Below are 14,109 nucleotides of genomic sequence, written 5' to 3' on the forward strand. Positions count from 1 at the left end.
ACAGGGAAGAACTTCCTCCTTATATCTAACCTGAACTTCCCATGTTTCAGTTTGAACCCATCACCCCTTGTCCTATTGCTATGGTCCCTGATGAAGCGTCCCTCTCCAGCATCCTTGTAGCCCCATTCAGACACTGGAAGCTGCTCCGAGGTCTCCACGCAGCTTCTCTTCTCCAGGCTGAACAGCCCCAATGTTCTCAGCCTGTCTTTGTATGAGAGGTGCTCCAGCCTCTGACCATCCTCGTGGCCTCCTCTGGACTTGCTCCAACAGCTCCATGTCCTTACGTTGAGGACTGCACATCTTTGTTTGCTGTTTGTGCTGCCTCTTGTTCCAGGAACTCAGTTCCTATGTCAGTGTGTCAGTCACAAGCAATCTATTTGAAGTTTCTTAGCAAAACCACTGCTTCCTCCACATACTTTTCAGACACCTGCTTTATTTTGTCAGCTAGTACATCCATCAAAATCTGAACCTTCTGTGTGGCTTTTCTGTGCAGCCTTTACTGTGTCTCAATTCAGCCTGAAATCTCCCCTGGGGAAAAGCTTTGTTCTGTGCAGGAGTTGACACTTCTCTGGGGCTGTGCAGACTGGTACCATTGAGATTTCTCTGTCAGTGTTTCTTTCTGAAGAGAAGTATTTGAAGTATAAAACCCTACAAGCTTTGTGTGAAACTGCATGCCACCAACTGCTGTAGAGACTAGACATCTGTGTAAATAAGTAAGTATTAATAAGTAAGGAGATAGCAATTTATTTTGCCATTTTCACTGGTGCCATCTGATACTGATCAGGTACATCTTTAGTCAACACAACCATTGTCGCAACTGCAGAAGCATGGATTTCCTCTGTGCGCTGTTAAGGATACAACTGTTCTAGTCATCCACATCATTATGTTACCATATAGCTGAGAAGCAACTTAATTCCGTTTGGAAACCCATCTGTTGAGTAAATGAACACCATGTTCTAAATCTTCTCATGCACATTTCCTCCTTTACAGAAAGGAAACACCTTTTGCCTGACTTGACCTTAACAGTCACATTGCTCTCAGTTAAGAGTAGGCAGCTCTTGCAAGTTAAGTTTCATTTACTGTCTTACTATCCCCTCCAAATCCTTGTGAAATTAACCTTGATCTGACATTCCAAATCATCAGATGAACAGAGGAGGGCAGTCCCCCATTTCCTCCTGCGTATTCAGTAATGCCTGTCTGCATATTTAATCATCAGTATATTTCACTTGCGATTTTGCTCTAACTTGTTTTGATAGTGTTCTGTGTTTTGACTTAATGTCATTTTGATTTTGGTAAAATTACCTCAACAGCTCATTTGGTCACATTAAATCACAACATAATCTCTATTATAACAGTTTTATCCTGCGCATCCTAGAAAGCTCATTTGTGTCTTGAGAGTATTTGATGAGAAATTCCTCTCCCGGCACCTCCCTGCATACATATGCCAACATAGTCCTGTATTCCCCTCTTCCCAGCACACCCCTTATAGGTATTTTCTGATAGAACATTGTTGCAGAGGAAGGTCTCTGGCCAACTCTTCCCACTGTAAGTCACAAAAAAGGACAAAATTATGTGTGTACATAGCACAGCTTTTGTGCTTGTGGTTGCTTACTGCAGTCCACCCTGAAACCTGAAACACTTGCGTTTCAGCAGTTTCACCACTGTTTGGCTTGTTCTTCACAATCTGCACCTTACGTGATGGAGTCCTTCAACCTGCTGCCTGCAGTGTCATCTTCAAGTCATGTCAAGTTTTAGACATCTGAGATTACAGTCTGTGTGAGAATGACCTTTCCAGTGGTGATCCCACAGGATCATCCCATATGATTTCCCATACATGATCCCACAGACATGCCAGTTCACTGCAGAGTTAAGATTTTGGGAGGTAGAGGGACAGATGTGCAGCCCCTTAACAGACACGGGACTGTCTGGTGTCTGGTTTGAGAAGTTAAATACAGATCTCTGTAGCATCTCACAGCATCCCCTTCCCTAGTTTATTCTTACCTAACAAAGTCCTATTTCTTTTTCAAGATACTTTCTACTGAATTGAGTCATTCATGTAGGTATAAATCAGGTCACTGCAATTTTATTTGTCATTTTGCAGGGAAGCTTGACATTTTGCCTCGCTTTTCTGAGTGTGCCATTTTATTAGGCTAGCCTGCTAGCCAGTGATGTATCTCACTGCCATTTCATTTTGCTTTACCTACTCTCCCCTCGGGTTCTGATGACTTTTTGTTTTCTGTGGGTATTTACTTTTCCCCAGTCTAGGGATTTCTGAGTTCGCTTGGTATTTTTACCCTGCAGACCTTCTTCTGCCATTCTTTCCAATGTTAGCAAGGGGAAGTTTAAATCCGTTGTGCCTTGATTTGGCTTTGTTAGTTATTTCATGAGTTGATGCCTTTCAGTGGTTAGCTTCAAGGAATTTGTATTCCCCTGCTTCATTACCTATTCCCTCGCAGGTGAGACAGGTATTCCCTCATATTCTTGAGTCCCAATTACATGACAGTATTTGTTTCTCAGTACTCAGCAGATTCCAGCTCTCCATAGGTGATTAAGAGCTGTAATTAAAGATAGCAAATTAATTTTGATGCCAGGATTTTGCACATGATTGTGTAGTGTCTCTGATTGTGACAGACCAAACACTGTAGCTGTTGCAGTGATCTACCATTGATTTGCATGCTCCCAGCTCTCTCTTGTGAACAAGATGTACAATAATCGGTTCATTCTTGCTGCTCCATTAAAAATCACTGTGCATTATGGACTGGATGCCAAGCCTTGTTAGGTACAGTGCAGGTTTGATTAAACACACAGTACCCTGGCCAAACCAGAGATGTGGTTGCATCAGACCACACAGTGAAAGCTTGGGACCAGCATAATGGTCCCCCAGACAAGAATACAGATTGGGGTAGGGGGGAGAAAACACTGCTGATGGTGAACTCTTGCAGCCTTTCTGACTCTGACTGGGGCAGGCTGAGAGCTGGACCACAGCCTGGCTCTACCCCATCCTGTCCTGGAGGAGCACAGGTTGCAGGAGCGCAGGGGGTGAAGCGGATGGGCTCTGGTCCCTTCCACTTACTTTTATATCATCATGTAGCTCATATCCTTTATTTACCCAGCTCTGCTTGCAAAGCAGGAACTGAAAATGTTTAAATATTTCAAGTGATTTCTGTGTTTTCTTTGGAAGTGCTGCTAAGCCCTGTAAGCTGTTATGATTCAGAATTTAGTGGCATCAAGCCCTTCTCAGATAAGTACTAAATAATACACTCAGGAACATGATTCATTCATCTGCTTTAGAAAAGAAACACTTAATTCAGCTCATATTCTTCCACTTTGCTCCCTGAACATGAAAGATTACAATTTTAATTGAGTTTAGAGATAACTCTATTTTGGCTGTGGCATTTGCTGTTTACTTCTTTTCCTTTCCCCATCCTCTCTCTGCTTTCCTTCCTCCTCCTTCTTTGTTCCCTCCCCTTTCTTCTCCCCCTCCTCTCATTCACGCATTATTCAATTACATGTGTAACAGACACAAAAATCCCTTTTATTTTGGCAATTTGAAATTTCTTTCTAACAGAGGAAAAACATCAGATTTCATCCCGGGAAAAGTATGTGGAGCAGAGCAGATCCACAGTTTATTCTTTTAAGATTGGAATTAAAAGTGAAAGGCGTAGGAATTGATTTTGCTGCATCCAGCATAGGACTTTAGAAACATCCCCCTGGTAATTCTGACCCAAAATCAAAATTACAAGTGACAGCTCAATATCCAGGGATTCTAGTCAGGTGTATTCCTTGAAAGAATTTCAGAGAGCTGTAAACTTCAGACTCTTGATCATGTGAAACTAAAAATGGGTTCTTTCTCCCCACACCATGCTTCTTTTCCCCCATTCACTGCATCATTAGTACTGCTAAAGGTACTGTGTTGCTCTAGCATGAAGTGAGCAGGTTTTCGTGCTGCGGTTCTCCCAGGCCAGTTCAGTAGCATCTATACCAATTGCTGCATTTGGATAGATGACTGACTTCAGGAGCTTAAAGGTAAGTATCTCTATAGTTACGTACCAAAGGGCTTACATGAGCATCAGTAAAATGAGTCCCAACCAACCTGTTGTAAGTGGCTAGCTAGCACTTCACCTTTCAGAATGAATAAATGGCGCAGAATAACTTAGGCCTTCATTTCCCTCCTACATTTACTCCATACAATTAAGAGTTTAGATTCCCCATTCAGATTTTAAAAAAGAAACCCATTTTCAGAGAGCACAGTCCTGGCAGCTCGTGTTTCCCTTTCTGAATACAGGTATTGCCACACTGGTGAATACATGGCTCTCTAGCTCCAGCATCATCTACGCCAGCAGCTCCAAGAGACTCTCTAATGTCTCGACTAATTAAATTCACTCAGTGACAGTGTTATCTGAACTCGCCTCCTTCTTGTTAGGACTAGCAAATCTTTCTCAGAGTAAAGCTGAACTCCAGCTTTCAGTGACACTACATGTCAAAGGGCACCAGTGCCTTTATTAGAAACATATTTCTTGCCTTCCGCTTACATCAGGCTTCCTAGTGAAACAGAAAAAGGTATCAATGTGCTAATGTACAAAGCCTTACTATCGCCTCTATCCATCTCTTTTCCTGTCTGTGCAGTACAGCTCTCCCTTCCACTCCTATTAATGTACTGATTTGTCATTGCACTTCCTCTGTTCCCACTAGTTAGCTTGAAGGATATGTAACTAAAACTGAGCAATGTTCCAGATAGATAATGTGAGATACTTCCGGAATTTATTTTGTCCTATACATCACATTATAGTTGAGGTTATTGAGGGTCTTTAGCTGGTTGCATTTCTGTGCAGAAGTCCTGACACTTCCCTTTCTGTGTGTGTTAATTCACATTTACCAATATGAACACTGAACCTGAACCCCCTCCTTGATTTTATCCTTCGGGTATAACCTAGATCTGTCTGCTCAGTCTTTAGTATCTTTCAGTAATACATGCCTATTTGACTGGAAGAAGCACCAGAAGCCATATGCATCCACACTTGCATGAGTACATATGGCCTTAACACAACCAGGTATGAAAGTCAAAGCCTGATGCCTCAGCTTTCTTGATCTTCACGTCAGGTTCTTCAGCTTTGTGAAGATTAGGCCAAGTTTTTGTTTTCAAGGGAACCTGTGTAAAACAAAGAACATCAAACGTGACCTGGACGTGAATAAAGATGCTGCCAAGTCATGGTCCTCTTTTACTCACCTGACATTGTAAATTCCAGGTTTTACAGAACCAGCTTGGTTTTCCACTTCTGTGTCTCTCTCCTGTCTCTTTAGCTATCTGTCTCCAGCAGGACGGTGCATGTGCCAAGGACTGTCTAGGTTTAAACCTGATGTGGCCTGAGGCCAAGGGCGTGACACTGCCCATGTCCTTGTATCTCAGCTTTCTTCCTCCCAGCACAAACTGGTGGTGCCCAAAGTGCCATCTGGGAGTGGTCTCAAGCACAGCTGTCCCCAGCACTGTCCTGGGAAGTATCTGGAGACTGCTGGTTGGCAGGACCAAGCACTATATCAGTGTTAACAGGTATAGTTGGGAGAGTGCTAACAGACCATGCCTATAGTCATGTCCCAGTGCTGCACCCAGGGTCCCAGGCCTGTTTCCTGGTATAAATGAAGCCCAAGTGCCTTGAGCAAACAACACAAAGGAAAAGAAAACTGGTTCTCACTTTTCTCCTTTTGAGTGAGTTTCAATTACAAAGGAGGAAATGTCATTACAGCAGATCCCTTTCCTACTAAAATGTCTGGTTAGGAAACAGGGCTGGAAGCTCTGGTGCATGCAATTTATCCTTGAGGCAGGAGGAAACCTTCTTTTCATTTTCTGACTGTAGTTTCAGTCCCTGGATGGCCTAAGCCTTAACATAGCTTCCAGAAGCTGGGAAGCTGCTCTGCTTTGTGCTGCAAGCTGCTGGGATAGCCCTGGGTCTGGTAGAACAGCTCTAGTCATGCCTCTGTACCATAAGGGATTGTCCTGGAAGCCAGAGAGTTCTTGGCTGCCCTTCTGGGTCACAGCTTTTCCCCTGATGTGCCTCAGTGGTACAGGATAAGCAGAACGAGGGCAGTGGGCTCAGCTGCTGGGATTTTTCTCATATGACAAAGTGAGGGAGGAAGGGGAAGACTCGAGAGGGTTACTCTGTAAAATAAACTGCATACTTCCTGAAGAGTGAGACCTTTGTATGAGCTAAAACCCTTGCTCTGTGTGATGGGCAAAGCATTGCTTGCATTAAAATTCTGGTTTATTCTTGTCAGACACAAGTTACAAGGTGTGGTGAGGGAATAACATACTTACCTTTTTTATACGTGGGATGTCATGAGTGATACCTCAGAGCATCCTCCAGTGCCTGAAGGAGGCTACAAGGATGCTGGAGAGGGACTTCAGGGACTGCAGTGATAGGACAAGGGGTGATGGGTTCAAACTGAAACAGGGGAAGTTCAGGTTAGATCTAAGGCAGAAGTTCTTCCCTGTGAGGGTGCTGAGGCGCTGGCACAGGGTGCCCAGAGAAGCTGTGGCTGCCCCATCCCTGGCAGTGTTCAAGGCCAGGTTGGATGGGGCTTGGAGCAACCTGCTCTAGTGTGAGGTGTCCCTGCCTGTGACAGGGGGTTGGAACTGGACAATTCTAAGGTCCTTTCCAACCCAAAGCATTCTATGATTCTGTGATAATCAAAAGGTTCCCTTCTTACCTTGAAGGTTTCATGGGAGCACATGGAAATTAAATTCTTGATCCCAGCAGCTTGAATCAAAATACCAGAGTACCCAAATTCTGGAAAATTTAGGAGCTTCCTAAGGAGAGTGTGGAGCTCCCGAGTGAGGCAAGAGAAGGTACTAAGCACAGGAGCACACTCCAGGGTACCCCTGCTCTCCCTTTAAAAAGAAGCCACATGGAATCCCATCTTGAGGGTGTACATGATCAAGCTTTACCCTTTCACAAGGCAATAGTAGCAGTAACTAGCACTTGCTCAAGGAGATACAGGAGATTCAGATATAAAGGCAGGTATCCTGACTGTGATGGTAAGGTTCTCTGGGTGCTGCCTCTCAGTTGCTGCAGAGCACAAGATGGAGCTGCAGGTAGGAGAGTGCTACACTTGTTTACACTCAAGAAACATTGCAGTACAAATGCACTGTATGGGTTTAGGCGTCTCCCAGGTTGGGGAGCTGCTGCCAGCATCAGGTTTTTAGGTTGCTTTATTGAATTTAGACACTTACATTCTACCTAAGTAAATTTCTTCTGTAGTCTTTGTTTGCTCTTGACCAAAATCGGTTAGCTTGCAGAGCCACAGGGTTTGATTTTCTAATTCAACCATGCTTAATTATTGATGTAAAACAAGATTTTTCTCCCCTCAGATTCTTTTCTAATGGCCTCTTCTTTCTTGCCCTTTAAGGGAGCTCTACATCTATTTATAAGGGCTTCCCCACTTCCAGGAGCCTTGAATCCAAGAGAAGTCCATCAGCAGGCCATTAGCATCAAATGTCAGCAATTACTTCGTTTCTGACATGCAAATTACCATGCAAATGATGTTAGTCTTCCTTTGGAAAGGAAGAAACTCACTGTCACACCGTGCAACATGTGGTACACAGAATTGAGCTCCCAAGATTTATGCAGCAGCTCATTTTGTAGCAGGACAACAGCTGTGAGAGCTAAACCATCAGATGTCAGTCAGCACTGTTTCCCAAGGAGCTGCTCAATATCTCTGTATCTCATGGTCACTCTAATGTGGGTATGGGGGAGCCTGCTTATTTCTGCTGTCTTTTAAACCCTTCCATTTTTCTTTACCTTATATCAGAAATACCATGGTGCCCTTCACACCAGACAGAATAACCCAGCAGCTGTAGTGGGTGCTATTATCTTTGTTGAGTATGTCTGGGAAGCGAATTACTCAGTTGATACTTGGAGTGGCAATGTCTTGAACTACACAAAGAACACTGAAGCTGCTGTCCTCTCTTGGAATTTTGGAAAGTGCCAATAATGGTAATAGGAACTCAACTTTTCCAAGGGCCCTGGAACCTTTGTAAGCAGAACAGGGTAAACCTTTGAGGGGTTTGATTGGAGTACAGTTCAGTGGCTTCAGGATGTGTTTAGAGTTAAGCATATGCTTGGGGGAATTGTTAACCTCAAGTGTGTGATCAAGTGCTTTGCTGACTCAGGGACGAGACATTCCTTACAGCTTGTTGTTTTCCACTTTGCCATCTGGGAAGAGGCAGCTTGACAGCACGTGGGCTGTGTGAGACATTAGTGCGTTTCTGAAGGGGTTTCAACAGTCTCAACGTTTTCAGGTTCTCTGAATTAGGGAATCTTTGTCTCTACAGACCTAACGTGGGTTGAACAGCTTCACTGTAGTGTCTGAAAGCCAACTGACCCTGCCACAGCATTGGTTAGGTTATCAGCCAACCTGTGCCTAATGAAACCAATCTGATGTTTTAGTGGAACTACTACAGATGCAGGTGGCAAGCTTTACAGAACGTGCAGGTTTGGGGTGTGAATTGTCTCTTTCAGCTGCTTTAGGAAGTCTCTTCCGCACCTGGACAACTGTAAGAGCCCAAGTTTGCCAACACTTGTAATTAGAGTCATGTCTCCTCTACACCTGTTTTCTGAGCTGGGGAGCACATCCGTATTTATAGGAAGTAAATGTGGTTACAAGGCTGTTAAGACAACTCATTCTCATGCTGCAGCCAGAAGAGTGCATAACACAGACCTGTTATTGCATTTGTGGGTGAAGCGCAAGAAATCTTGATCCCTCGGGATTCTCCAAATGATTGTAACTTCCCCAAAATAAGAGGAGTTCACCTGAAAAATCTCCCATTTCACTCCCCCATCTGGTCAGCACACACTCCTCCTCCTCTGAGCTGATGCCTTTCCAGTCTGCCATGTAACACTCCAGACTTAAAAGCCGTTTCTGTACTGTTGTGCTGCTTTGCATTTTGGATGAATACTTAACAGGAGAAAAAGTGCTGGTTGTAACAAAATGCATTTCTCTGTGGGAACTCCTGGCTTTTGTTTTTTTCTTTTCCAGTGACAAAATGTTCCCAGCCTTTGGATTTGGAGCAAGGATACCCCCGGAATACAAAGTAGGTGCATTTATGACATTTCCTTATTTCCTTGGTGTATGAGACACGAAATAAGCGAGAAATGGTTCAGTGCAGGACAGGGGTTAGGGGGAACAGCTCCTACTGCTTGTTTCCATTTGTCTGGCTTTCTCACCCAGTGATAACCTCATTGAAACCAGAAATCAAGGCTAGACTTGTGTTACATCCAGAATACGTCATGGGCTTGGCAGAGCTTTGTTAATGGATGCTGGTCTGGTAAGAGAACTTGCCAAGCATATTTTGAAGACTCATGAGCCCTGTTTTGGCAGAACCCAGGTTTGGAAGATGTGGTTCAGTGAGTGGCCTAGAGTCCATGCTTTGTGCTGGACATGGGGACAAATAATTAGCTTGGTGTCTAGCATCCAGATGGAACTGAATGAGGAATTAAGTCATCTGTGCTATTGTTTAATCCCTCCCTGTGATACTCTACACAGTCCATAGAAGTATCTGGCTTCTTAAGCTGTATCAACATTTGCATGTTCCTGCTTGGCTTGGCTGCACTTCTGAATTGAAAGATACATCCTCTAAGAGAGTGAAGCCTCATCATGATGCTTTAATGCATCAAAACCAATAAACCTGCAAGTCCTTTAGTAATTCAGTCTACGCAGGTATCAGAAAGTTAATTTAAAGCCAGCAGTGGTTGGCGTTTCATGTGGAACACAGACAAGATGAATAGGAAATATGGAAGAAACTGGTACAGTTAAAAGCAACAAAGACTGAACTTGTCTCCCCTTCTTACCTTCTGCTGCAAAAACATCCCCGCTGCAGATCTCATGCTATTCAAATGTTCTTCTGATGTTTTCAGTCAAAGGTATTACAGGTCATACACATCTTTTGTTTTAAATGGCAGCAGTGTCACAACTAATAGTTCACATCCTCAAATGTCGGTTGAATCATTATAAGAACTCTAAGTTCTGTACCCATCATGTGGATTCATCAGCTTTTCATTTTAATTCGGTGTCTGCTTTTGAGCTTCCAGTCCTCATGAGATGATCTAACCTGCCCACGGCACATTGGCCTCTGCACACCAGCAGCTCCTCTTTCATTTCTTCCAGTAACAACAAATTGCAGGGGTTGTAGAACTGACTCCCACTGCCAAGGGTTTCTAAGTAACCGTGAGAGCCTCCACACAACTTAAGCAACATAGCTCCCTTAAAGGTCTAAATGAAAGCTGACCACTGTATGTATGCATAGCAGTAACACAGTGAGGGAAGGCCAGAGGAAAGCAGCCTGATAAAAGCAGTAGACAGAGTAGATTCAGGTCTAATTTATGTCATGTTTGGTCACCAGCTTTAGAAAAATGAGGCCTGTAACTCACTGTCCATCAGGAATCAGTGCTAACATTGCTATTTAGGATCAGCTGAAAGTCACTGCTTTCAGGCTGGCCATAGCTCTGCATTTTCTTGCCAAGGTCTCCTTGGCGTGCTACACCACACAGGAGAAAGGTCTCCATCTGCATTGTTGTCAAACCAGTGCCTTGGGTTTATACTGTCTTGAGCTCCCACTAATAGGCTGGGATAGATGCTGGAGGATATCTACCTGTCTGTTTAATGAGATTCCACTCTCGTCACATCTCTTTACATGCTACGAGAAAAGCAACGTTTGCTATGCCAACTATTATTCCCCATGGAAAAATACACACCATTATACATTAGCACTTCAGCACGGTATCAGTATCCACCTCTGCAGGCTCTTTATGAACCTCTTGAGGTTGATCCCCCTATAAATCATGTTTTCATACACACTTGCTACAGAATTCCCATTTCAAGAGCACACCACTATGTTATGCTGACTTTATTTTCCTTCAGCTCAGCTCCAAATGAAACACTTCATCTGTTAGCAGAAAAACAGCAGTTTCTTAGTGGCATAAGGAACCTGTGGGAGTGAAGGAAGCAAGAAATGCCATATATAATGCTCGTCATCAGTCTAGAGATCTTTCATCTAATGCTCGGCAATACAATCTTCTTTTCCCAAGCCCTGACAAATACATCACCCTGCTCCTTGATCTAAGTAAACCTCAGAGAGCAATATTCCCCTCTTGAGTTTCTATGACATGAAACTTGCAGAACATGTTGGTTATTGCACAGGAGTGTCTCCAACCCATCACTTCCTTTCTGCATCGAGAAGTATCTGAGAAGCCTGATGTAAAGTGAAGAGGTGGCAGATAATACAGACTCAGACACTGCTGCAGAAGTTCACAGTGAAGAGGAGGAAAGAAAGCTGAACCAAAGGCTTATTTCTTAGCGGGCAGAACTCAGGGGAACTGAAAAACGACACAGCAGCACAAAACTTCCTGCTAAAATGAAAAGAAAGCTTGAGTTGTGACAGCCCCTTGGCAGGTGTATTGCCAGTAAGGCAGTCTTCTAAAGAAGAACTGCAGGTTGACACCTGAGGAGGTAAAAAACAACTTGCGGTTTGTTTTAAGACAGTCTTGGTTATTTCTGCATCTTTAATGAAAGCTTCTTTCAGTGCTTATGCTGGGAAGACTTGCTGGTTTGAACCTCACTGCGGTTACACAAACAGGACAGCATCTTTATGATGCTGCACTGTCTGGTTTGCTGGACAGGTAAGGGACTCGAAAAACACTGTGGTCTTTCCTGCACTGATTCCTGCACTTTCCAGGAGCTTGAAGGCAAAAAGTATATGCAAACCAGAAGGACGTGTAACAGACCAAGGGAAAAAAGCAGAATTTGTCATCTTATCCAATCAACTTGAATTTAGACATGAAAACTGGACAACGTGCCCACAAATCAAGTAGAAGGGAAAACAAATGGCCAAGCTTGGCCAAGCAGAAATGTCTACAATGTGGTCTTAGCCAAAGATGGCAAGCTGTCCGCTTCCAAACTGTTTGATTAATGAGCATTCTGAAAATAACAGATTTTGAGCAATGGTTCTTTAAATGTTAGTGTCTAAGCTCCTGCAAAATATGCAGGCATCCCATATTTCATTTTCAGACTGGCAGTGGCTTAATAGTGTTCAATTTATTCCTAGGTAAGTGCTCAACATTGCGCATCTCAGCATTTACACTTGTATGCATCTGTTGTTCATGGAGTTTTGACAGCCTTGGCTTAAATTAGTAAGAAAGCATTCCTAAACATGCCTGAGTTGGTCAGATTTTGTCAAGTAGTCCCAGGACCATCACCATCGAGGTTTATGGAAAGCTGGAGCTATTTGGGACAGGGTGGTTAGTTTAAGGGGGCCTACAGGGATGCTGGAGAGGGACTCTTCATTAGGGACTGTAGTGGCACAATAAGGGGGAACGGTTTAAACTGAAGCAGGGGAAGTTCAGGTTAGATCTAAGGCAGAAGTTCTTCCCTGTGAGGGTGCTGAGGCGCTGGCACAGGGTGCCCAGAGAAGCTGTGGCTGCCCCATCTCTGGCGGTGTTCAAGGCCAGGTTGGACAGAGTTTTGGCTGACGCAGGCAGGGGGTTGGAACTGGATGATCTTGAGGTCCTTTCCAACCCAAACCAGTCTGGGATTCTATAATTTTGTGATTGAACAATCTAGAAGAAAGGGTCACTGATTTTCAGAATTCAGGCATCCATAGGCATCAAAATGAATCAAAAACTTGGTTTCAAAGCAGCTTTTTATAGGAAAAAAATTGAAGTTCATGTAGAGTAAAAGGGGTTTAACAAAAATGTGAAGGCCAGAATAGAACAATATGATCTTAAGTTCCTTTTCAACCCTAACCATTCTATTAGTGTATGATTCTATAACAAGTTTTGATGCAACTTAAATAAAATGCCCTTTCATAGTCCAAAAGCTTTCCATCTCAAATATTCTCATGAATTTGGAAATCCTCTTTCCCTTCAGCCTTAATTAGAAACCTCTTTAGCAAGGGCCATGCTATGAGACTGAATCTCATTCCATTCCAATACAAGGCAAGGAAGTTACCTGCTATGTTAAATCAAGGTGACTTTTCTACTAACCTGGTCATGAGCACATGGAAGTATGGTTCTGATTCTTGTAAAGGTCATCACATTGACAAACAGCTGCCTTTCTGTATGCTGGTGCTTGTCACTGTGTATGTACAGGCAATGGAGGTGTTGTACAGTGGCAAAAAGAAACTTACAATCTGCCTTAGCACAAGTCTTTTAGACTCTTTGCTTAGTTGGTGTATCCTCAGGAACACTGCTGTCCTCTGCATCATGATGTATCGTAGAGCTACTTACTTTGCTTGTTAAAAGCTGGAAGAAATTACCTGACAAATATCACGGGTTTGGGGCAGGAAGTTCCAGCACAGCTGTGATTTAATCCCATATCCATGATGGTATCTGCTAAATAATTTATCTGGAGTCCTGCAGAGGGAAAAGATTGATACACAGCCAAGTGCAAGTAAATGTCCTTAGAGGGTTTGAGTGGTGTTCTGCGCAGCAACCCAGGTAATGCCAGGGTTGGCACGATGATCACCTGTGCAGTCCTGAATTTCTCTTTCCTTTCCTCTTATGGATAGATTTTAGGGACTGATGTTAAGAGTAGGAGGGCTGAGCAGAGGGTCAGCTACCTATCCCAAACTTAATCCAGGGTCCATGACACAATCAGTTTTGTCAGGACAGTTCTTACTGTGAAGCTGACATCCACCGCAGACCACGGTCTGCAGTTCTTTACAAAGTAAAGCAGTCATTCTGTGTTGGCGTGACTGGACATATTCCTGGTTTCCTGACTGCTAGATTGATCCCTCATACAAGCCACCCTAGTAGATTATACAGAAACATGCTTGCTGCTGAACAGCCAAGTGTCTTCTTTCACCTGAGGATTTCCCAGCCTTCAGCATCTCAGATGTTCACACTTCTGCCCCCTTTTCCCCACTAGTTTATTGGTTCTAAGCGTGCACGAGGGCTGTGTCATGTTGGCTTGCCTCAGGTGATGATTTCCTGTTTGGGAACCATCATGGAGCTGCTCAGAGAGCTTCTCTCCTTCACATCACACTTAAATCTTGTTTAAGTCATGATAGAGCATTCAGAGAGCATAGGAAACAAGCCAATACTTCTGCACATCCATTGTGTT

General features: G+C 43.6%; 1 protein-coding gene across 1 annotated transcript in view; it reads left to right on the forward strand.

Moving 5' to 3' along the window:
- Positions 1–14,109, forward strand: part of CPNE4 (copine 4) — a 175,498-nt gene that overhangs the window by 146,232 nt on the left and 15,157 nt on the right. The window contains exon 11 of the mRNA XM_061464554.1: positions 9,031–9,085. Coding sequence (XP_061320538.1) covers positions 9,031–9,085 — 55 coding nt within the window. The remainder of the gene's footprint in view (positions 1–9,030; positions 9,086–14,109) is intronic.

Source organism: Pezoporus flaviventris, unplaced genomic scaffold, assembly GCF_033815535.1.
Source record: "Pezoporus flaviventris isolate CSIRO_AGI_PZ_B2104156 unplaced genomic scaffold, CSIRO_AGI_Pfla_v1 ptg000037l, whole genome shotgun sequence".
Lineage (NCBI taxonomy): Eukaryota > Metazoa > Chordata > Aves > Psittaciformes > Psittacidae > Pezoporus > Pezoporus flaviventris.